Below are 22,517 nucleotides of genomic sequence, written 5' to 3'. Positions count from 1 at the left end.
CTTTCAAAATGGCAATGGCTGAATTGGCGGCTTGTAGCTAATGATGCTAACAGTGCTAAAAGCCCTTGCACACCAGACAATGGTCGGTCGTCGGACAGTTTGGGGCAGTTGGTGAGCGTCCGTCGGCCTAGTTTTTGCGGTGTGTCGCACCATCGGCTCTATTCTGCCTGTGTCGGAGTTTTTTGGCCGATTCAGCATGTTGAATCAATCATTAATGCTCTGGATATCGACTTTAGCACCTTCAACTATGTAGCAAACTTACTTATTTTAATCCAAACCACAGTCTTTTCCTAAACCTAACCGTGGACCACCCTACTTCCAGTGCTTTTCTTATCCAAGATCTTCGGCGGAGATGACCTCATCTGCCTCACAAAACATTTATCTGCACCTTTATACCTGTTAACAATCATTTACATAATGTGTTAAGAAATTTTGTGCTGGTGCTTCTTAATGAAAAAAGGTACGTGCACCGGTGCAACCAATGTAGAAAATTAGTCTGGAGTCCTGTAGTGTAAGAAAATGTGTTGAAAAGAGACTTTTTTTTCTGTCCTAGGAGTCTGTGAAGACCGTTCACTTCACCCTGATGAACGAAAAGATCCTCAATACTCTGATCTGGGGAAAAGTCGTCATGATGAGGATGACGATTCAAGGGACAAAGATGGCCGACGTGATGAAGACAACAGGTCCAAGGTGGCTGAAAGCTCTCACACTGCCTCTTCTGATAGTGAGAAACCTCATCCAGAAGGCCAGCCGATGGAGCCTGAACCCAGCCGGTCCGTCCCGCTTTCCCCCCAGGTTTCTTCCCAGAAGATCTCGGCCAGCGCCAGGAGGGCCCTGTTCGCCCGCAGACGCCTTGACGCTTCAGCGTCGGCGTCCTCCGGAGACTCTCATCCTCCAACTACTCAACTGCTGATTCCACCCCGTAGCCCATCACCCGGGCCTAGCCAGTCCCCTGCTCCCCCTTCCTCCCCCTCCCCATCCAGTTGCCAGGTCTCCACCTCCACTCTGAGACCAGTCTCCCCAGTTAGAGGTCTTTCTCCTATAATAGTCCAGTCCCATGGATCGGAGTCCTCTGGGCCTCCAGGCTCCCTGGCAGACACCTCTTCTCACCCTAGAGGCCGGCCGTGTGCCGCAAGACTGGTGAGTCACTTCAGCTGTTGCTTCATGGTGACATAACAACTTCTGCAGCGTTTTTCTACATATAACTCAACCCAGCCATTGTTTTTTTGTTCTTATTCTGAATCTGTCACGATGCTCTGTTTTTGTCGTGTGTATAATTAACGCTGGACAAACCGTGGCTTTTGTTCAAACCGCAGTCTTCACTCACCTGTGACCTGATCCATCTCTGTTAGTTTAGCCGACAGTTTTAAATAAATCAGCCTTCGGCTCACAAAGCTAATCTTGTGTGGCTCAGTTAAATCCCAGTAAGTCAACATCTAGAACAAATATAGATAGGCTGGTACATACGAGGTTATTTAAAAGTCGCACATTTATTGGAAAAGGAAGGAAAGGCAACTCTCTTGTTTTATATCACTCAAACCGAAGCCTGCAGCTCCGAGCCTTAAAATAATGCCGGAGAGCTCCCAAATAGACGCAACATGTTTTCCCTGGGCAGCCGCTGATAAAACGAGAAGCAGGCCGATCGTTAAATACCAAAGATTGGAACCACATGTCGACGACGAAAACAACGTGGGTGAATATCATCGGTTCACCCGAATGAAATGATAATAAAAAAAAAAACATGTCTACTCCAAACTTGTGGTTATGTTATGGTGTAACTTCACCACTTCCTCCTCACACTAATATAGGTCTCATAGGAGTAGATACTAATTCACACTCTGCACACATTTCTGTTTACATGTTAGCTACACCTTTAAACTGGGTGTATCTGGTAAGGGGAGCCATTTTTATATACCTAAATATTTGATGGGTACATATGTAAATATAAAAAGGGCCACACTTTACATATAGATTTTCTCGCACTATGCACTATTAGATCCAGCAGTTAGGGGGGGTTGGATGTTGTCAAAAGTGAGCGTTGTTGCACCTGCAAATCTCAAAGACCACAGACCATGGATGTATAAGAGGTTGTGCCCTGTGCGTTTGCCCTGCGTGTTAGTAAATAGCCTACAACTACATTAAATTGTGTTTATGTCATGCTACTAGCACTACTAGCTACTGGCCGATAGCCGGTTGTTTGGGAGCAGAGACGTTATTACGTCCACCACGTTACAGGCTTACAGCATACAGCCCATGGGTGTATTATAAGATAATAAAAGTGATAAATTAAAGCCAATATATCCATTATTACAGCCACATACAGCTAGCAGGAAACTAGCAGAACTGGATATGTCATATGAGCGTGCAGGGCGGTGCAGACCCGTGGGTCTGATGCACGTTTATTATGCCGAGGAAAATAACTCTGGATTCAGCTATTAGTGAATTTTACAACTTTTAATGATTTAAATGAGGGCTATTTAAGTGTTCGTACTGGGAAGTTGATTTACCTAATAAAAAAATGTATCCTCTGATTTACAGACATCTCTTTATATTTAATCATGTCTACGGACTCTTTGGCGTTTTCAGTCCAAAATGGCGGCAGCGCTACCGCATCTAGTGGCCCATTGTCAAAAAAAGCACCAGAGTTTCATCTCTTTGCTTCTATACTGTTTGACTACGGTGTCCTTCAGGTAACGTAGAAACGCGAAAGGCTCTCTCTAGAGCCAGTGTAGTGTAGAAACATGACAGAGCAACATGGCGGACTCCATGAAGAGGACCCGCTCCCTCTGTAGATATGAAGGGCTCATTTTAAGGTAATGAAAACACAACAATTCTATAGTTTCAGGTGATTACACACTAAAGAAAACATAGTTATGAATACTACATTCGATTTCTGCTAATAGATCCCCCGAAATGTTACACACTGGCCCTTTAAATCTTGTGTTTACCAGAGATTATGCTCAGAAGTTTCTTGGAAATAAGTCATTCAGCATCAAAAAGCATAAGGAAACGACTTATAGTTAAGAAATCTTCGACTAAAATGACCGATTAGTCAACTAAGGGCGGGGGGGCAGCCCTAATTATGACTTAATTAATTAGCATATGAATGAACCCTAATAACCTGCAGAGATAAAATGTCTTTCACTGTTGGTCGCTAACTCACAGCACCTCCCCAGAGCTCTGCTTTTAAAAGGTGTTTTCTCAGAGCCAAGGCCAAGTAATCATTGCTATTGATCGACAGCATTAACAGTTATGGTCATTGTTTGCTCCGGCACTTTAAAAAATCATACTTATTGCCCTTTTTAAATTCTGTCTTTTCTTTACTGTATCTGATTCATTTTTGCTGCATTTGTATTGACCTAGTTTCACCCAGCGGAATCATTCAAGTTTCATTTCATCTTGTTTCGTTGTAGGATGAGGTTGGTCTGACCCACATCAACCCACATCCCACGCGGCCTCGGGGAGCCCACAACCTATTGAGTCACCTCCCTCTGCACTCCCAGCAGCCGAGCAGGGCCCCGAGCCTCCTCATTCCCATCGGGGGGATTCACATGATCCAGCCCAGGTCCACCCTCCCTCTGTACCGCCTTGTGAGCAGCCCCATAGCAGCCAGCCCCGCCGCGGGCACATCCTGGAGGCTAAGTGACGCTCCAAAGGTGAGGTTTCCTCCACTGCAGCGCCAGGATACCCTCAAAGAGACCAGCAGCCGAGCCAGCCCGCAGGACCCCGAGGCGTCGTCCGGGAGCAGCCGATCGGACGCTTTACTACACAGAAACAGTCAAGGATGCTCCAGCGTCCGGCAACCGTCGAGTCCCGGGACGGAGGCGAGGCATCCGGGGGTCGACGCAGATGTTACAGAGAGGTGTGTTTACCCCGAGTCCACCCAAGGCCAAAAAAAGGCTCCTTCCTCCCAGACACAACTCTGATAGGAGGGAGAGTCTGAAGGGACAGTGCAAAAGACTGGAAACCAGAGTTGTGTTGTGAAAACGCAGCGCTGGTTCGGAGACGGAAAAAGGCAAGAGCACTTCAGCACCGCTTCTGAATGACGCTACTATGTAATTATATGAATAATATATATATAGACACTATGTTAGATATGCAGTATGTTTTGTAAATCTTTTTTTACCCTCTTGTTTGATGTCATCGGTGTTAATTTATTTACGTGCTATTATGCAAATTCTGTACTATATGCAAAAGCAGCTGGAATGAAAATAGACAAAGTTTTAATTAGTTTCCCTATTAACCCTTTGACAGCTCTAATATACTATTGCTGTGTTAATGTACTGTATTACCAAAATGGATATAGAAAGGTACCACAAATATTTATTCACCCCGACCAGTATTTTGAAGTGCAATTTTATGTCAAGATTGTGGTTTGAAAATGTCATTCTTAAAGGCTGTGACTATTATTATTATTATTATTATTATTATTATTATTATTATTATTATTATTATTATTTGTCAGTTTTTGTTGTTGCTGTTGTTGTTGTCGTCTTCGTTTGTGTTTCAAAGAAGCAGGGTTTACGATCACCTCCTTTTCTAATGTCTTCAGGAAAAGAAGTTTCACATCAAGACATTTGGAGTGCACTGACAAATAATTTGATATCCAGAGGAAAACCTGTTTCGCGTACATGGTAGCTACGGTGCAGTTTTTTTCATAAACAGATACATGTATTTTTGTGTTGTTGCTTTTATAAATGATACAATCACTCTGTCATTTTCATGTTTACCATTAAACTTCTCATTTTTACAGATTTATATTAAAACTGTGCGACGCGTGTGTTTTTTTTTTGAGTGGAACATGAGTTAGTTTTTTTTTAAATGCTAATTGATGTATAGGAATGAATGGAAATCAGAAGGAGCAAACTTTATAATTTTACACTTAAATAGTACAATGAAATATCTTTCTGAAAACATTTGAGGGGAGAAATAAGTATTACAGTAACAGAATATTGATTCATATTTGATCAGCGCTGCCTAGTTTGAGTTAACGAGTTTCGCGAGCAGTGATTGACAGCTGCTGTAGAGACTGCTCGGCTCTGATTGGTTGTTTTTGGAAATCTTACAAATGCCATAGAGAGGCGAAGTCCCGCCCCTTCCTGTGGACCGAAAAATAAAAATCTGAACGGTACTTGTAACGAATTATGACCTACTGCCGTTCTAATGTCTAATAAGTACTCACTTTTCAGTGCATGCCCACGACAACAAGAGGGTTAATACTTCCAGTGGTGGAAACTAACAGTACGTTTACTCAAGTACTGTACTTAAGTACAATTTTTGTACTTTACTTTCTATTTTCTGGTACCTTGTACTTCCACTCCACTCCAGGGAAATATTGTACTTTCTACTCCACTACATTTATTTTTTTACTTTTAAGATGAAGACTTAAAGCAGCAGTAAGTAGAATTGGAGCAAATATGATTAAGAAATGGTCAAACACTCGTGAACTCCGATGAAATCCTGTGCCTCTGTGTCCTACGGCGTCCTCCGGCGTCTTCCGGCGTCCTCCGGTGCTCTTAATGGCATCTGCAAGATTTCAAAGACCGGAGGAAAACAACCAATCAGAGCTGATATGGAGCCTGTCGTCTCTGAGCAGCTGTCAATCACTCGCAAACTCCAATCAAACGGTCAAACTTGGCAGCGCTGATCAATATGAATCAATATTCTGTTACTGTAATGCCTATTTCTCACATAAAATGTGTTCATAAACATCTTGTAGTGTACTGTTTAGCTGTAAAATGAGAAAGTTTGTGACCTGGCAGCCATGTTGAAATCTGTTGAGGAAATACCAAGCATCGCCCACCAGTGGGAGCACAGCCAATAGGAACGCTCTCTCTCTCTGAAATGACCTGTGATTGGCCAAAGTCTCCCGTCACGATAGATTTTTTAAAGCCTGAAAACAGAGCCATGAGGAGGAGCAGAAGTCTAGTTTTCTCTCAGAACACTTGAATTACAATATGCTGAAAGGTTATTGTGGAATTTTTGCCCAATGATGCCAAAAATATTCAGCCTACTGCAGCTTTAACACAATGGATAATATAACAAGCTTTTGGTTTCCAACCTTTTGGGCTTTTGACGTCTTATAAAAAGCCGTGTGTAGTCAGAGTCACATTTCAGAAATCTATAAATTGTTAGCAGCTCCACCAAATATAATTCCCCCCCCCCCCTCTAAACTTCTCACATGGTTTTGTGTCAGTAAATGTTCAAATGATTCAATATCTCACCAAAAATCAAAGTTAAGAAAAAACGTCCAAAAACTTTAAACAGATTTCTGTATCAGAACTTTGTTTTTTTTCCTTCCTTCGTCTCCCATTAATCATGTCACGATCCCTCAGATATATCTGGTGTCCCTGTGTATAAAACTATCATATATAACAGTATATTATAAAGTAGCTCAACCTACGTGCTGCTGACACAATGATGCTTCAGTATTAATAATCTAATGATGTCATATATAACAATATATCAGTCAGAGGGACCAACAGTACTTTGACTTTAATACTTTAACTACAATTTGCTGCTAATACTTATGTACTTTTACTTAAGTAGGGTTTATCATGCAGGACTTTGACTTGTAATGGAGTATTTGAATACTATATTATATGGGTTGTTTACAGAACTGTACTTTTGTCTTTTTTCTTACTGTACAGTGTTTTCTTTCATAATGTTCAGTCACTATCTTGCTTTCTTTTTACTTTACAATTCAATTCCAGCTGGATAAAACTATGCAGAAGAGACTAATTTGTTTTTTTCCTGAACCCTCCAGGTACTGTGGTGATGAATGTGGCTCCACCCTGTGGCGGTGGTACTTGATGTTCATCTCTCAGGATGGAGTTTTACTAAAAATCAGTTGTATAGCCTATCTTGATTTAGTAATTTATGTATTTTCATTGTCTTGTGTTCGACATCATTTTCTCTTCTGGTGTATAAATGGTCATGAAGGCAGCTCGTCTTTGTTTGCCTGAGCTGAAGGTGTCACATGTGACCACCGGGTGGCAGGAGAAAGCTACTTTAAGTCCATCTGGGCTCATGCTGCCTGTGTACTGAGAGGGATGACATCACACACTGAAGGTACTGGACTGTAATAAATCATCCGGGAGATAACACACATACAGCTATGGAGGACGGAGCCTGCCAAAATAAAAAAAATGAAAATAAATTAATAAATGCCTCAATAAATAAATAAATACGTCTTTAAATGTAGCAAAAATAATATAAAAATTAAATGTAGTCATTAATTAATTGATAAAATGTGACATAAAATAATATTTCTGTTTTAATTTGCTTCTTTATTTATTTATCTTTGTATTAATTCCCTTCTTTATTTACTAATCTGTTTAATTTTCCATTTTATTTATTTTTGCACTTATTTTTTATTTACTTTATATTTATTTATTTATGTATTTATTTTATCCCGATTTTCCCTTTGCATTTCACCCCTTATTTATTTCCCCGAACTTATTTTTTTCTGTACCCTTTATACATTTCTGCTTCATTATGCAAATGAGGGGTGTGTCACTCAAATGTGTGTCATCAAGAGGTCAGGGTGCATGACTATATGCTAGCTAGCTACACATAAATAAATAAAAGGGAAAGTTAAACAGAGGAGTAAATAAATAAGGGGAATTAATACATAGATAAATAAATAAAGCAAATTAAAACAAATATCAATTTATGTCACATTTTATCAATTAATGAATGGCTACATTTATTTTTAATGTTATTTTTGCTACATTTAATGACATATTTATTCATTTATCAAGTCATTTATTTATTTATTCATTTATTTATTATTTTGGCAAACTCCGTCTTCCATATACAGCAGGACTGATCAGATAGAGGGTACCTTAACAAGTCCATAGTGATAGAAACCATGTTCAACAGATTATGTTGCTGTTTTTCCACAGCAACGGAAATAACAAGAGCCAAAGACTCCCTTTGAAATAGTGAGTGTCATTTACCCAACGATGATGTGATTACAGACAATTATTAACTGAATATGATGACGTACTTCCAGAGGAGGAGAGCTGTGATAAGGTTCACTAGAAGAGGAGATAAAACAATATGATAATCATGATGGGAAACAATAAATGATGAATAATAGGGGATTTATGCCACTTGTGGAAATCAAACCGGGATTTGGATCGGCGGGTGTCATGGTAACACAGCAACAGCTCATTGACAACTACAAATATTCTTGACTTCCTTAGGCCAACAAAACTGAGAGCATTACAGACCATATATGAACATGCTCCATGTGCTAAGACTTTATGTTGCTGCTGTTGTCACGAGTTCACCACAGTGACTAGTTTTCATGCTTTTTTTTCCCTGCATCTGTTCACCTGCCTGTTCACTAACTCTCCTGTCGTTACACATCCTTCCAATCAGCTCCTTCCTCTCACCTGCTCAGGTCCACACCTGGATCTCATTATCCTGGTCAGCCACTCATTCTTATAGCAGCCCAGATTCACTTTCCTTTTACCAGATTTACAAGAGTAGTGGTTCCCAAACTTCTTTATGTAAAGGACTCTGAAACTGACACTGAATTAGACCATGGACCCTCATTTGCTAAGATTTTTGCTTTTAGATGTTTTATTACAGAAAGTGTATGAAACCCATGACCAAAATAGTCACACATTCGGTCATTGTGTTAATTATGGATGGAATTAAAGCTGCAGTGGGTAGAAATGGAGCAAATATGATTCAAAAAAAGTTATTTTTATAAATCGGTCACTATATCCTGAAAAAATAATGTGCCCCAATGTCCTCCGGTGCTCCTAATGGCATCTGCAAGATTTCACAGAGAAAACAACCAAACAGAGCTGATCTGGAGTCTGCCGTCCAGCTGGTGTCTCTGAGCAGCTGCCAATCACTCGCAAACTCCGATCAAACGGTCAAACTAGGCAGCGCTGATCAAATATGAATCAATATTCTGTTACTGTAATGCCTATTTCTCACCTCAAATGTTTTCAGAAACATCTTGTAGTGTACTGTTTAGCTGTAAAATGAAAAAGTTTGTGACCCAGCAGCCATGTTGAGGACAGTTGAGAAAATACCAAGCACCGCCCACCAGCGGGAGCACAGCCAATAGGGACGCTCTCTCTTGGTCAAAGTCACCCCTAGATTTTTTAAAGCCTGAAAACAGCCATGAGGAGTTTTCTCTCAGAACACTTAAATAACAATATGCTGAAAGGTTATCATGGAATTTTTGCAAAATGATGCCAAAAAATTGTTGCCTACTGAAGCTTTAAAGTGAAAATAGATGATTCCCCGTGTTGCTATAGGGACCCTCTGGAACCCCCTAAAGGACCCCTGGGGGTCCCCGGACCCCACTTTAAAAAACACTGGTCTAGAGTTTCATGCCTAGCTATCCAGCGTTCCTCTACCTTATTCTGGTAACTGGAAAGGAGGGTCTCACAGGAGTATGTGAAATAGTCACAAAATTGTATCTATTTGATTTGTGTACATAGACACGAATTTTCCTTTCTTCTTGTGACGCTCGGATGTTTTCATTCTTTTTCAAATTCATAGACAATGAAGGAAAAGAAAAGTGATAATAATAACCATAATCTTAGTCCAACCATATTACTTATAAAAAAAATAAATTAAAAAAAGCAGGGGTGAATAAGCTGGCGACGACATAAAAACAAATAAACAGACAACGACAAAAAACGTTCAAGAGCGGACGTGGACACATAAACAGACAAATATCAACATGACAGAAAACAACGAGTTGACAAACATAGAACAGAAACATATAAATATATATATATATTTTTAACTGTGTAAAATGGGGTACAGGAAAGGGTCTAGATTGTAATATGGGGCGTGATTGTAATATGAAGATGATAGTAGTGACGGGGTAGCATTTAACCCATTTCTTTTTTAAATTTTTGTGACTATTTCACAAACTATATCCTCTGGTGGACAGGCGGGTCTATTACCGGCTTTGGCGTGATACCCGGTTGGGAATAAAGCTAGTTAGTGAACCTTGAGTTAAAATTTTATCACAGATATTTGTTTCCAAGGTCAAGAATATGATCATTTACATTGTTAAATTTAATCTGAAGTTGTGTTAGTTGGATTAATATAGAACACGAATGGTACAATTCTTGGTAAGCATATGAAGAAATATGTGACATGACTCAGAGCTTCCATCAGCCGTGTTCTTCCTTTAATTGGTCTAACTGGTGTCAGAAGATGACTGCTCATTGCAGACACCCTCATCGCTCGTGTCATGTACACCGAAACCGTCTCGGTGAGTTTCGGTCTTTGTATAAGTGACGTTGCTATCGAAGCCTGCATCTACTCATGCAGGGGTACATACTCTTCACCTCACTCACATCAGGGTCGTGTCGGTGTGAGTCACAGTTTCATGCTCTTCTCAGACTCCATCAACAGTTGCCAAGTTTGCTTCCTGTCGTTTACACATTTTTTGAAAGGAAGAATGATGACGTCTGCATTTTTCTCTCGTGTGGTGTCACATTCCTGATGGTGGTAATGATTAATATTAGAGCCGAGATCAGAATCAGAATCAGAATCAGAATGGTGTTTATTGCCAGGTGTAAGAGGTATACACTAGGAATTTTCTTTGGCATTTTTGGTGCGAGACAAACAGTACAATATAATAACAAAAGAATGGATAAAAACAAAAGAATAGATAAAAGAATAGATAAAAACGTTAGAATAAAATGAGTGAGGGAGTGAGTCCTGTTGATCTAATATAGAAAGTGTGCTCAAGTTAAATTGTCTGTCCCCCTTATATTGCCTTTTTAACCGAGTTGCCAGAAAAAATGTTGATGAATGATGACGTTTCGTATCAGCCTCGTATCACGCTTGCAGAAACGCACAATGCCACGTTGGTTTATGCTGTGAAACAATTGGTTATGTTTAGACAACAAAACTACTTGGTTAAGGTTAGAAAGAAGATCTAAGAACGTAACAAACATAACAAAGCATTTTATTTGGATTTATCTGGATTTTATTTAGATGTGACAGCGAGCGACGGTGGCTTTGCAGCCATTTAGCCAACAGTTTGTTGACAGACTCTAGTTCTCTTCACCGACTTAGAGAAATCGCTGCTCTAAGAAATTCCTGATATCTCCAACTCGGAATTACAACTTGGAGGCTGGTGTGAAATTTTTTTTATGTGAACAATTGGCCCCTATTTTTAGACAGAGGTGGACAAAAGCAGGCTTCTTGTTTATAGTCAGCGACCCAGTGGGCAACCTCCGGGTCTGAAAAATGAAGCCAACGCTGAAGTGCCTTAAACTTGCTTTTTTTAGCAAGGGGCGACTCCTCTGGTTGCAAAAGTGGTCTTTTCTCGCTTTTTATACTACCGTAGCATTTATACACGGATGTGTTTACATTGCAGTCAGTACAGGATACTGTACTGATACTATTATAGCTGATAAATGACGCATGAAAAGCTTAAAATGTGTTAACATGACACACGTAATGTCCTTAAAATGTTGTGCTCTTTATACGTCGTCCCATGAGATCAGGTTGCATCCATCCACCCCGACCTCCTCCCTATGTTACGCAAACTTTGATTACACATATTTCTGATATACAAACGTAATCCAGCAGAAAATATGTTCCCTCGAAACATAATTGACAATGTAGTTTTATTGTTTGGGAACGTATTTTTTAGGAGACCAGGCTGTAAAAACACACATTTTAAACTTTTCCACTGCGTCTTGAATGTGAGGACTTTGTTTGTGTGTTATTGTGTCACAGCCCATATACGTTTTAACCTCATCCCAGAGGAATTTCAAAGGATTCTGCAATCACGGTTCCGCTACTTGTTTACCATCGCGCCACCTCACATTCCTCAGCAGCCGGAAGTGGGAAATAGATAAGAGCACGTGTTTTACGATGCGACTGCAGAGTCACTGTGTTCCTTTGCTGCCTTGTCTGGAGAGCAGCAGCAGCAGCAGTAGAGGAAGGGGATCCCTTAGATTGAGCCCAGTCCTCCAGTCTGCACCGCTGGACAAATATTTGCTCTAGATGACGATTGTTCTTCTTCACTGCAACAAATAGTTGGTCAAACGCCAGTCTTTCTGCATTGTGACATCCTTTTGGCATATTTCACCCACCACGTAATCCCTTATAAACTATGACTATACACAAATACGCACGTTTCAGCCGTGTTTTTTCCTGTTCTTGGAGGTGTCTCTTTCTATCTGCTGCATTCCTGCTGGAGCTCTGATGTAAAATCCCTCCATATTCGCAAGATTTTCCATCTTTGAGCTGAATGACCTGAACAATGGTACTCCTTCCTGTTTCTAATAGCTTTGTTTTTGGTCTGGCTTCTACTTCAGTTGGACTTAAAACCATTTATGGTAAAGAGTGTGTGAAACTACTACTACTACTGATACATTGTCAGACCCCGCTGCGTCACTTTTCCGTCGCAGTAAACACATGCTTAATGTTGTAAATTAAACAAAAACACTTAGGATTGAGCAACAAAACCACTTAAAACTACTAAGTTTTTACAGTGAAAATGTGACTGAATGTTGTGAACATGGGACACTTACAAACAGCTGAATGAACGTGAAAGTGAAACGTAACGCACGGGAAACAAACAACGGTCTCCTGGATGAAAGCCTTGAGTTTGTTGGACCCGGTGCATCTCCGGTATCAAACGCCGATGGCTGTGACAAAGCGTTTGTATTTGATGCCCTGAGAATGAGAACGGGCTGATCATTTTTATATATACCTGAAAAAAATTACCCATAGAAAATTACCCTGGAAAATCAGAGAAAATATATCAATGAGCTGATTTTTCCTAAGTGGAACACATTATTCTGTGATTTATTGTCGTCATTCAGTGTGTATACGGGAAAACCAATAAGAAGGAATTACACAATTTTAAAAGATTTCTACTCTGGCAATGCTTAAATAAATAAATACAAATATAATATATACATGTTTAGCAGGAAGGTTTGCTCTTACAAGGAATTTGAATTGAACTGTGCATGTTTTAATTTTTATTTATAATAGAAAACTAAGTTTACAACAGTTTAATAAAAAAAAAAAAATAAGTCACTCGACTCGTCGGTATGGTCGGTCCTGTGAGTGACATGAGTCGCTAGTCTGAGAAGTTAACGTCAACCACGTCCGTTTCCTAACCCTAAATCCTAAGTGGTTGTGTTGCCTAAACCTAACTTCCTGTGAAAACAGAAGTTTATTTTGAAAGGACACTATGCATGTATATTGACGCGCCATCCCTAACATGTCCAAAAGAAATGTAAGAGGGGTACCTCGTGCGTCATCCTCGTGTGTCACCAAGCAGCTGTATTTGACAAGTTGGGAGTGAGAATGTGTTGACCCTCCCGTCAGCCATAAACAGTCTTTCTCACTTTTTATTCTACGTTACTAGATGCATTTACTTTGCAGTCAGCACAGACATGGCATACAAATGACCTGTCAAAAGCAAGAACGCCGTTCATATTGCATGCTGTTATCCTTGGGCATTATCGACTCATTCATACATCTTTTTCGTGCAACCGGGCTGTAATAACAGATAACAGATGATATAGTATATTAATATGCAATATGCAGTTTATCATATTTTTGAAACCGGTCTATTTTGTGTACTATAATCTCCTGTCTGATATGAAACCTTTAAAGTCAGTAGAATAAAAATGAAAAATAAATTTGTTCTTTGCATCAACAGAGTCTCATTCCAAGTTCATCATTCTTCTCTGTGGTATCCTCTCATCAGATGCACATATTACACACATCAGTTCCTTATGACTGTACATACCTGTGCATTTAAATATATAACCCGTTCTATATAGCTGATAAGCGTATAAGGAATACCTGAGGGTGTTTGCATGCCATACTATAACTGTTTAGACTGCGTGGGCAGCCAGGCTGTGGTCAACTTCATGATGTCTGTTTTTGTCACTTGTAGAGATAAGGCAGAGTAAAAGAGTGGGTTACAGAGAGCTGATGTGGCAGGCGGCGGCGTATCTCTTTACGAAGGTCAAAGCGTGTCACACGCTGAGATGTTGTTTGTGTGACAGTATGGAGGGGCGTGTGGGACGATCGTGCCATGACCTCACCATCCATCCTGGGGGTGACGGCTTTCCTCGACTTCATCATCCTCATATCAGCCGCGTGGCACATGCGAGCCCTCTGTCTGTTTCTACTTCCACCGCTCATCTCTTCCTCTGCCGCCTCCGGCCTCATCCTGCATGCCCAACGCCTCTGGAAAAAAAAGAAGAAAAAAAAGAAAGAAAAACACGAGGCATGTCACGGCCTCATATAACCTCATCATCTGCTGCCACTCTACTCTGACTGCTTAATTAAAGTATTATTATTATTATTCTGCCTGACAGACTCTGTCAGCCTGCTGTACAAATGCTCGTATTAATCAAGATTAATCATCAATCATTGATTTCTCTATTTCCCATCCCGAATTTAAAAGCCGTATATAAACAATGAATAAATGGTAAATACAGTATGATGTACTTGCAAGCAGATAAGGATATTTTTAAGTGTTCATTAATGTATTTGTTACAATTTCTTGAAGCTTCCGTAGCTGGTGGATAAACAGTATAGGGCTGTCAAACGTGTCAAGGCAAATTCGTTTTTAAAGCCACTAATTTCGTTAACCCATGAATTCAACTTGCGAATTTTAGGTGTGGCGGGCTCAGCTTTAAAGCTAGAGTGAAGATACTGGTATCATATAAAACTAGAAAATCTAGGAAGGTGCCAACCATGTTATATTAGCTTGTCGTGAAGGAGGTTAAATAACGCTCCACACTTACGCTACATTTTGGAAAGGAAAAACTTGCATGGCCTTTTTCAAGTCCCTTGACCTCTGACCTCAAGATATGTGAATGTAAATGGGTTTTATGGGTACCCACGAGTCTCCCCTTTACAGACATGCCCACTTTATGATAATCACATGCAGTTTGAGGCAAGTAATAGAAAAGTCAGCACACTGACAGACTGACAGCTGTTGTTGCCTGTTTGCCATGTTATGATTTGAGCATATTGTTTTATGCTAAATGCAGTACCTGTGAGGGTTTCTGGACAATATTTGTCATTGTTTTGTGTTGTTAATTGATTTCCAATAATGAATATATACATACATGTTCATAAAGCAGAATATCATTTGCCCACTCCCATGTTGATAAGAGTAAAATTATTAAATAATTGACAAATCTCCCTTTAAGGTTCATTTTGAAAAGATAAAAAAAGTAACAATCATGCGTTTAATCGCGATTAAATATTTTAATCGACTGAAAGCCCTAATAAACAGTTAATGAATTATGGATGATTCAGTATAGCACAGTTGTAATGATATAAAATATGACTTCATAGTTTATTCTATGAATATAAAATATAATAACACATTTATAAACAGTTTTAAACCCACCTATGATTGATTTGTACATGTGTTTAAACAGTTAAATAATGTTTTAACACACAGCTATGTTGTGCGGTGTTCAATCAATCATTCATTATACAACAGTTAATTCATAAGAGACGTTACAGCTGTCGACAAAGACATTGATAAACACTCATCTGCTTACAACTAATCTGTTATAATCCATTTATTTGGTGTTTATATTGATTAAAAATGCAAAATGTAAAGGAAAGTGGTACCGTTTACAAGTTGCCTCAGCTGGCAACTACAGCATATTCATATTTTAAATCAAATTATTAAAAATTTTCTGTGATATTCTAACTTTATTTAGATCAGATGTTTTTTTATGTTTGAGAAATCTTTGCTGTGTGGTGGGATTTTACTCAGCAGCAGTCTTGTTATGTCTTGTTAAGCACAGAAACACTTTTTTTTGTTAAGAAGTTTGAACCCAGGCTGTTTAAGCTGCAGAAATTGAGTAAAAAAAGATGTTAAATGTATTGTTGTAATTATTAAAACAATGATCTACTAAGATTAATAATGTGTATTGTCTTCACATTTAAATTCCTTGCTTTGTAGATCAGACAGGAAATAGAAATGTCCGGCCCTTGGCACTTTTTCAAATCTATCCCTTCTAAAAAAAGTAATACATGTTGTCCCTGTCCTTTCTTGGCCTGTCGGGGGCGCTGACAGCGCTGTATGTTCAGGTCACTGCTGGAATGTGAGGAGGGCAGGTGGAGTATGTGTGTGTTGTGTAACAACACTGCTCTGACGAGTACACAGAGGTAGGAGGGGCCGTCATGATACCAGCCACAGGGGGGGTATAAGTAGATGTCCTGGCAGGGACGTGAACACAAAGCACCTGTTGCTGCTCTCCAGCCTCAACACACTAAAAGACTCGTCTACATCTCTTTGGAGCAACTTGACTGACTGTTGCTTTTACACATCAAACTAGGGATGACAATGACGATGATGGCTTCCTTCATGTGCAAGACACTGACCTTATTTATCATCTGCATGGCTCTGCAAGAGGGTGAGTGACTTTTTTTTTCTTTTAAATACTTTTATAGATTGTTGAATCCAGTAAAAACTTATTCATTTTCTTTCATGCAATACATTTTCAGTTATTTCTTGGCTGAATTAGATAAAGGTTTTAGGGCTAGGGTTTGAGGTTTACCAAAAATAAGCATTTAATAGTAAAAATGAGTTGAGCAAATGAAGAAGATGCTGGTTAACTGCAGCCTTTGACTCTTTGCCAGTCACCACAGAAAGTCCAATACAAGATCTGGGTTCAGCCTTCCAGAGAAAATGTCCATCCATCCATCCATCCATCTTCAACCGCCGATCAGAGAAAATGTCCTTTGTTAAATAACCCACCTTTTATTGAGAAGTAATCACATCGCTACCACAAAATTTGTACTTGTTTGACTTGGATTAAGCTCCTTGATTTATGATATAATAAATATGTTCCACCATTAATCATAATCTCATTTGTTTAACCGCACAAGTGGGTGTTAACCCGCCAAGTGGATTTCTCTGTGTTTACATGTGATAGCCACGAACTGCAGACTCATACTGCGTAGGATTAGTTGGCGCTTTTTAATCTCGGGATCCTTTGTGTGGTTTTATTTTCTCTAGGTTGTGGACTCCCCTTATCAGACCGGGCAGAGCCGCCAGCTCAGACTCCACATCCACACCACGTCAGGACCAAACGCTGCTCCTGCAACAGCTGGGATGATAAAGAATGCATCTACTTCTGCCACCTGGATATTATCTGGGTAAACACGCCAAGGTGAGGCTGCAGAGTATACTGCAGATATACACTCAGAGAGCTGAGAGATGGAGTAAACCCCCCCCCCCTAACCCCATCAGGGATGATTTTGAAACTAATCCCTGATTCCCAGATGCTTTCACCGACACTGTCCTAATATGTTTCGCTTTCCTTTACAGCAAACTCCTTCCTTATGGCCTTGGAAATCCCCTGTCTCGTCGCCGCCGCCGTTCAGCTGAGCGTTGCGAATGCCTCAACACGGCCGATAAAACCTGTTCCGGATTCTGCCACAAAAGGTGAGCGCCCTTCCCTTCCCTCTTCAAACCTACGTAGACCTACAGCAAAACAAGACCTACCCGGCAGCACGAGTCCAGATAGTATCAAAGAAGCGTCTTCTTCCAGTATCAGCCGTGTGTGACGAGCCTGAAGTATGCTGATGTAGAGTCAGAGAGGAGGCCGAATGATTCAGTGTGTGATAATGTTACAACAGCATAGGGGTGGCAGTCATAATAGTGCAGAGAATGGACCCGCATTTCCTCAGAGGCCTTGACAGGAATCACAAAGGCTTTATTAGCAATGCTGTTATTTTTGGAAAGTTTAGATTTCTGTTGCGTTTTTGAGGTATTGCCTTCATGAAACCGCCAGTATGGATTAGTCACCGTCTCTATAGATGTTATCCTAGGTGGTTTTTTGGAAGGCGCGCCCTTCATTCCTGCCCATAAGGCATCTAGAGATATATTAGTTTGAAATTGCTTACTCATCCCTGAGCTACTTTTGCTTCAATTAACGGTTTAATTCCCCCGAGGCATTGGAAGAGTTGAGTCCTTGTTTTAACACCGTTGTTGTTTCTGTCCACAGCTCGGAGAATCCAAGGACTGATAATGTCGTGGGTCCATTGGTAGAATCTGCGAGCACAAACGGCAACAAATTGCTGGCATCTTTCAGGTATGGACCCTTTTTGTGTCATGATTATGTCAGGGTGTTTGCTGGAGGCAAAAACAAAGGAAAGAATCTAGCCAGAATCTAAATATCACATACATTTGAGATGACAAACTGTTGATTTGAGGCTCTAGCGAGCTACAATATTGGCAAAACATTTCAGAGATGGAGAGAAAATGTTGCTAATATTTCGCCTTCTGCCAACCGCAGCCGTGAGCCATTGGCTGCGCTAAAGTATTAGCAACCCGTTCTCTCCATCTCTGAAACGCTTCCGCCGATATTGTACGACTCTCTTTTTGACTGACTTTACTGCAGGATAGTTAACTATAGGCATCCAAAGATTTATACGCCCTCGATTTATCTTTACGGCGCTGCCGTTGGCCACCAGCCCACCAATTTTGAGAGCAGATATTGAGAGAAACCGCATTGTCTTCAGCCATTGTTAAAAAAACAAGCCAACAATCCTTGGTAGCCAGCGTTAACTGACGTGTTTGGAGAATTATTCTGCATCTGCTTAATGCTCCGCCCACAAATAAATACGTCATCATGTTTACCAACAGAAAGCAAGTCTATAAAGAAGAATTTAAGGATGAAGCTTTTAATCCATTATGTGGTGTGTTTGATGGTCATTTCTACGTATGAAACTTACCGTTTTTTCTTTTTTTGTTCTTGCAGATCTGTGGTTGAATCCAACATTGCGATCGCTAAAGAGAAAAGGCTGAGAATCAGAACAAGGAGGTAGAGGACTGAATAAACACCATGAAGCGGTTCAAACTTCCATGGATTCAACCTCCATGGGCCGGAGACTCGTCCAGCTATACCTTCAAGGGTTGTCAAGAGTCTTACCAACTCTGGGGGATGTTGGTGGAGGTGGAAGAATGGAAAGATGGAAGGCAAAAAGAGGCAGCAGATCAATCGTTTGATCAAGAAAACAAAGCTTCGGAGGCCTGGCAGCTCACCGAGACAGAAGCCCCGCAGCAGGAACAATGCTGGGTGGAGACGTTTAGAGTCTCGAACTCTTTTTGAACTTTTTTGAACAACAAATGCCAAGGAAGGATCCATTAAATCCGCCTTTTTGGGGAACCACATTCAAGAAAGTTTACAATCAGCCACTGATCTGTGGTTCTTATAGCAGTCTTTTGACTCGTCTGAATGGACAGTTTTAAATCCAACAACTACACCGAGGATTATAGGATCATTACATATTCCAGAGTCATATCAACCCTGTATGTAATTGGGAATTGTCTGTCAATGTTTACTCTAATGGTCTAATGTCATTGCTGGCCTTTGGTTCAGTTTAATTTTCCTCTGTATCAGAGCTGGAATCTGCTGTCCTGTCTCGCGTTTATAGGGCAAATAAGCAAATTGCTTTTAATTATCAGGCAGTACTTGAAAATGGCAGCTTGTTCACTCTCGGCACACACGGCCTCAGTGAAATGAAGGTCAACTCTTTGGGATTTTATCTCACAAACAATTAACTTTAAGTCCATTGTGAGCTCCTCTACACACACACACACACTCAACTTTCTGCAAGCATAACAACAACAGTCTATTGTGTTGGCTCGAGTGTTTATTGCATAGCTCCTTTTTAATGATTTGATTGAAGCTAAGCCAGCAGGTTTCAATGACGTGCAGCTTGCCAAAAATGCAACAATTGTTTTTCTCCCCTTATTCACTTTAGTCCTCTGTAAGACAGGAAATGTTCATCCTCAATGCTATCTCAATGCTGTAAACGATGGATGGTTTACCAGCTTAGAAGTTTACTGTTAAATGCTGAATTGTATATAGAACAATTAATTTATTCTCTAACTTATTCAGAGATGTATTTATATTTGTATGAATGATGATGCGCTGAATTGTGTGTGAGAAAATAAAAAAACAAATGCAAGACAATTTTCTGAAGCAGAATGGTGATTTCATTATTTGTGAAAAATACATTTCAACTGCTAATTTCCTTGTGGATTGTGTGGATTGACAAATAATAATTAAAAATTTAAAAATTTAAAAAGTTTTTAAAAATTATTTAAAATTAAAAAAAAAAATGTAAAAATAAAATAAAATAAAAAAATAAATAAATAAAAAATAGAAATTTAAAAATTAATTTAATGTGAATTATGATGTCTAATTGCTGTGTCACTCATTGGGTCTTCAGCCACATATTGCATGTTCCAGCAAACACCTTTGAATTAATTGAACTATTATTTGAACTTATTAAATAATGTCATGACAGTTTATACTAACATGATGACAGAGGGTTCACCGCTGGTTTATGTTCACTTTTCTTTTTGGAGGAAATACTGAACTTCTTCTAGGGATATAGTGACACTGAACACAACATATTATAGCAATTTAGTCACATCTGGTTGATGAGCAACATTGCTAAGAACATAACGCTTGCTGTACTTAAACAAAGGAATAACTGCAGCCAATAAGTTTTTGGGTGTAACACCATTGTGCATTCAGGCTACAACACTAGAGGAAATAGATTGGATTTAAAAAAAAAGGCAAAATATTGTGTTGACCTGCAGCAGAGGATTTCAGTGTAGAAATAATTTCCAAACTTTCATCGAGTAAGAAATTCAAAAATTAAGGGAATGAGCTTTTCAACTCGTTGAAGACCAGTTGTTTCCAGAATACCTAACATCAGATTATTTCAGCAAGGCTAGTAACTCCTAGAATATAGTGAGGTAAAAAATAAAACTATCTTCTCAAGAGCAGGTTAAAAGCTGCCTATGTTTATTTAATGTTGGTTGACATTTCATTCAATTTCCTTGTGATTATTTTTGCAAGTCTAATCAAACGTGTGGAAATAATTCAACACAGTCTCACGGCAGTTTGTGAAATAGTCACGAAATTTAATCTGTTTGATTCGTGTACATAGACACAAATTTACTTTCTTTTTTTTGTGATGCTCAGCACGACTTTCAACAACGTATTTTTCATGCGTTTTCCAACGAATGTCCAGCAACACGTGACGCATGTGTCAGTTTTCGCTCCAGTCTTTTCAAAATAAAACTACTTAGGTTTAGGAATAGATCAACTTGGTTATAGGCTTAGGCAACAAAACTACTTAGTTAGGTTTAGGAATAGATGGCAGTTTGGGTTAAAATAACACCAGAAGTGCCGTAACTTAAGTACGGAAGTAACGTGACAAATAAATCAACATTGACTTCTGGTTTCTAACGGGACACAAACACCGGTTTCCTGGGTGAAAGTAGTGTGTTTTTTTGGGCCTTCCATACACCCCAACCTCCTCTCTATGCAGCGTTTGCCACTCTTTATACTTCCCGGTTCACAATTACATGGATTACGTATGAATTGATTTCATGCTGACCATCACGAAAAAAATTTACATGAATCAATACATCAAATTACGTGACTATTTCACGAACTGCTGGGCCGAATAATTATGAACAGAAGTCCTGCTGGTCACCAAAACGTCCCACACTATAATAGATTCACATATAACATGTTTGGTTCAACATACTCTGGAGCGGACTAGACAACCGCAGCAAAACATCTTGAACAGCAGGGTCTCGGTCCACCTCAGACCAACCGCAGGATTTAGTGATAATTGATATGTGATTTTAGCATGACTTCATTGAGTCTATTAAAAAGAGCAACATCGTGATCCCACAGTAATACTCCTCTGCAGTACTGCTGTACACGACTCTTTTTCGTCCTGCCTCCACCTGTTTATCATTACACCGTGCACTGTAGCATGTGGTTGATTTGCAGTCTAATGATACTAATAACGCTCCTAATCAGTTATTTCTTTGTGAACCCACGGAGAGCTGTCTGTGTGATTGAAAATGTTTCAACTTGAGCGAAACATTTGTATCCCGGGGCTTTCTGAATCTGCTTTATCAACATGAAGACACAAGAGGGAAATAACAGAAAGAAGTGGAGTTTCTGGTGAGTTCAGTCAGAGGCTGAGCTGTCACACAAATACATCTGCTGCCAGCTGGTTTACAGCTAACGTACAGTTGGTACATTAAGTTTGGATCGAATAAACACAGCGGTCAAATTCTTCCAAATGACAAGAGAGAAAATGTGCTGAACGCACCAAAGTGTTGCACGACTGTCTGTCTGTCTGTCACTGGAATTTGATTTCTCCCATGCGGGTCCTGATGATGATGCGGGATGGATGTGGTCAAAACTGTCCAATCACTTAGTTACCTGTATGTCTGTATGAATTCATATTTACAGCTTTCTTTGTGAATACGATCTGGACCAAATGAGCCAACCGAAGTGGAGTCATAGGAGTGCCATAATAAAGAATACATTTGTAATAAATAAATAAAATCATAAAATAAGTAAATAAAAAAAAAAATTGGAAATATATACAAGTGTCTCAAATTTCCAGTTTCTTTTTTTCCTCTTTTTTTTTGCTCATCTCTCCACTTTCTTTGTCACTAGTCAAAG

The 22,517-nt window shown here is 39.7% G+C and overlaps 2 protein-coding genes across 4 annotated transcripts in view; both read left to right on the top strand.

The window, feature by feature from the left end:
- Positions 1-4,766, top strand: part of hivep3a (HIVEP zinc finger 3a) — a 46,959-nt gene extending 42,193 nt beyond the window's left edge. For all 3 annotated transcript variants that reach the window (XM_074614538.1, XM_074614539.1, XM_074614537.1), the window contains 2 exons: positions 554-1,140; positions 3,414-4,766. In XM_074614538.1, the coding sequence (XP_074470639.1) occupies positions 554-1,140; positions 3,414-3,926 (1,100 nt within the window). In that variant the 3' untranslated portion in view covers positions 3,927-4,766. The remainder of the gene's footprint in view (positions 1-553; positions 1,141-3,413) is intronic.
- Positions 4,767-16,237: 11,471 nt separating this feature from the next.
- Positions 16,238-19,983, top strand: edn2 (endothelin 2). The gene is made up of 5 exons (XM_074614440.1): positions 16,238-16,415; positions 17,021-17,174; positions 17,333-17,449; positions 18,012-18,098; positions 18,768-19,983. Exons 1-5 carry the CDS (start codon positions 16,340-16,342, stop codon positions 18,832-18,834), a joined length of 501 nt encoding a protein of 166 aa, XP_074470541.1. The 5' UTR covers positions 16,238-16,339; the 3' UTR covers positions 18,835-19,983.
- The last annotated feature ends 2,534 nt before the right edge of the window (positions 19,984-22,517 follow it).

This window comes from Sebastes fasciatus, chromosome 17 (genome assembly GCF_043250625.1).
Source record: "Sebastes fasciatus isolate fSebFas1 chromosome 17, fSebFas1.pri, whole genome shotgun sequence".
Classification (NCBI taxonomy): domain Eukaryota; kingdom Metazoa; phylum Chordata; class Actinopteri; order Perciformes; family Sebastidae; genus Sebastes; species Sebastes fasciatus.
The sequence above is the reverse complement of the archived record's forward strand: the minus strand, read 5'-3'. Positions and strand labels throughout refer to the sequence as shown.

Coding starts and splice junctions, on each gene's coding strand:
- edn2 (XM_074614440.1), top strand. CDS start 16,340: ATGACAATGACGATGATGGCTTCCTTCATGTGCAAGACACTGACCTTA. Junction 16,416..17,020: donor CTGCATGGCTCTGCAAGAGG/GTGAGTGACTTT, acceptor TATTTTCTCTAG/GTTGTGGACTCCCCTTATCA. Junction 17,175..17,332: donor ATCTGGGTAAACACGCCAAG/GTGAGGCTGCAG, acceptor TTTCCTTTACAG/CAAACTCCTTCCTTATGGCC.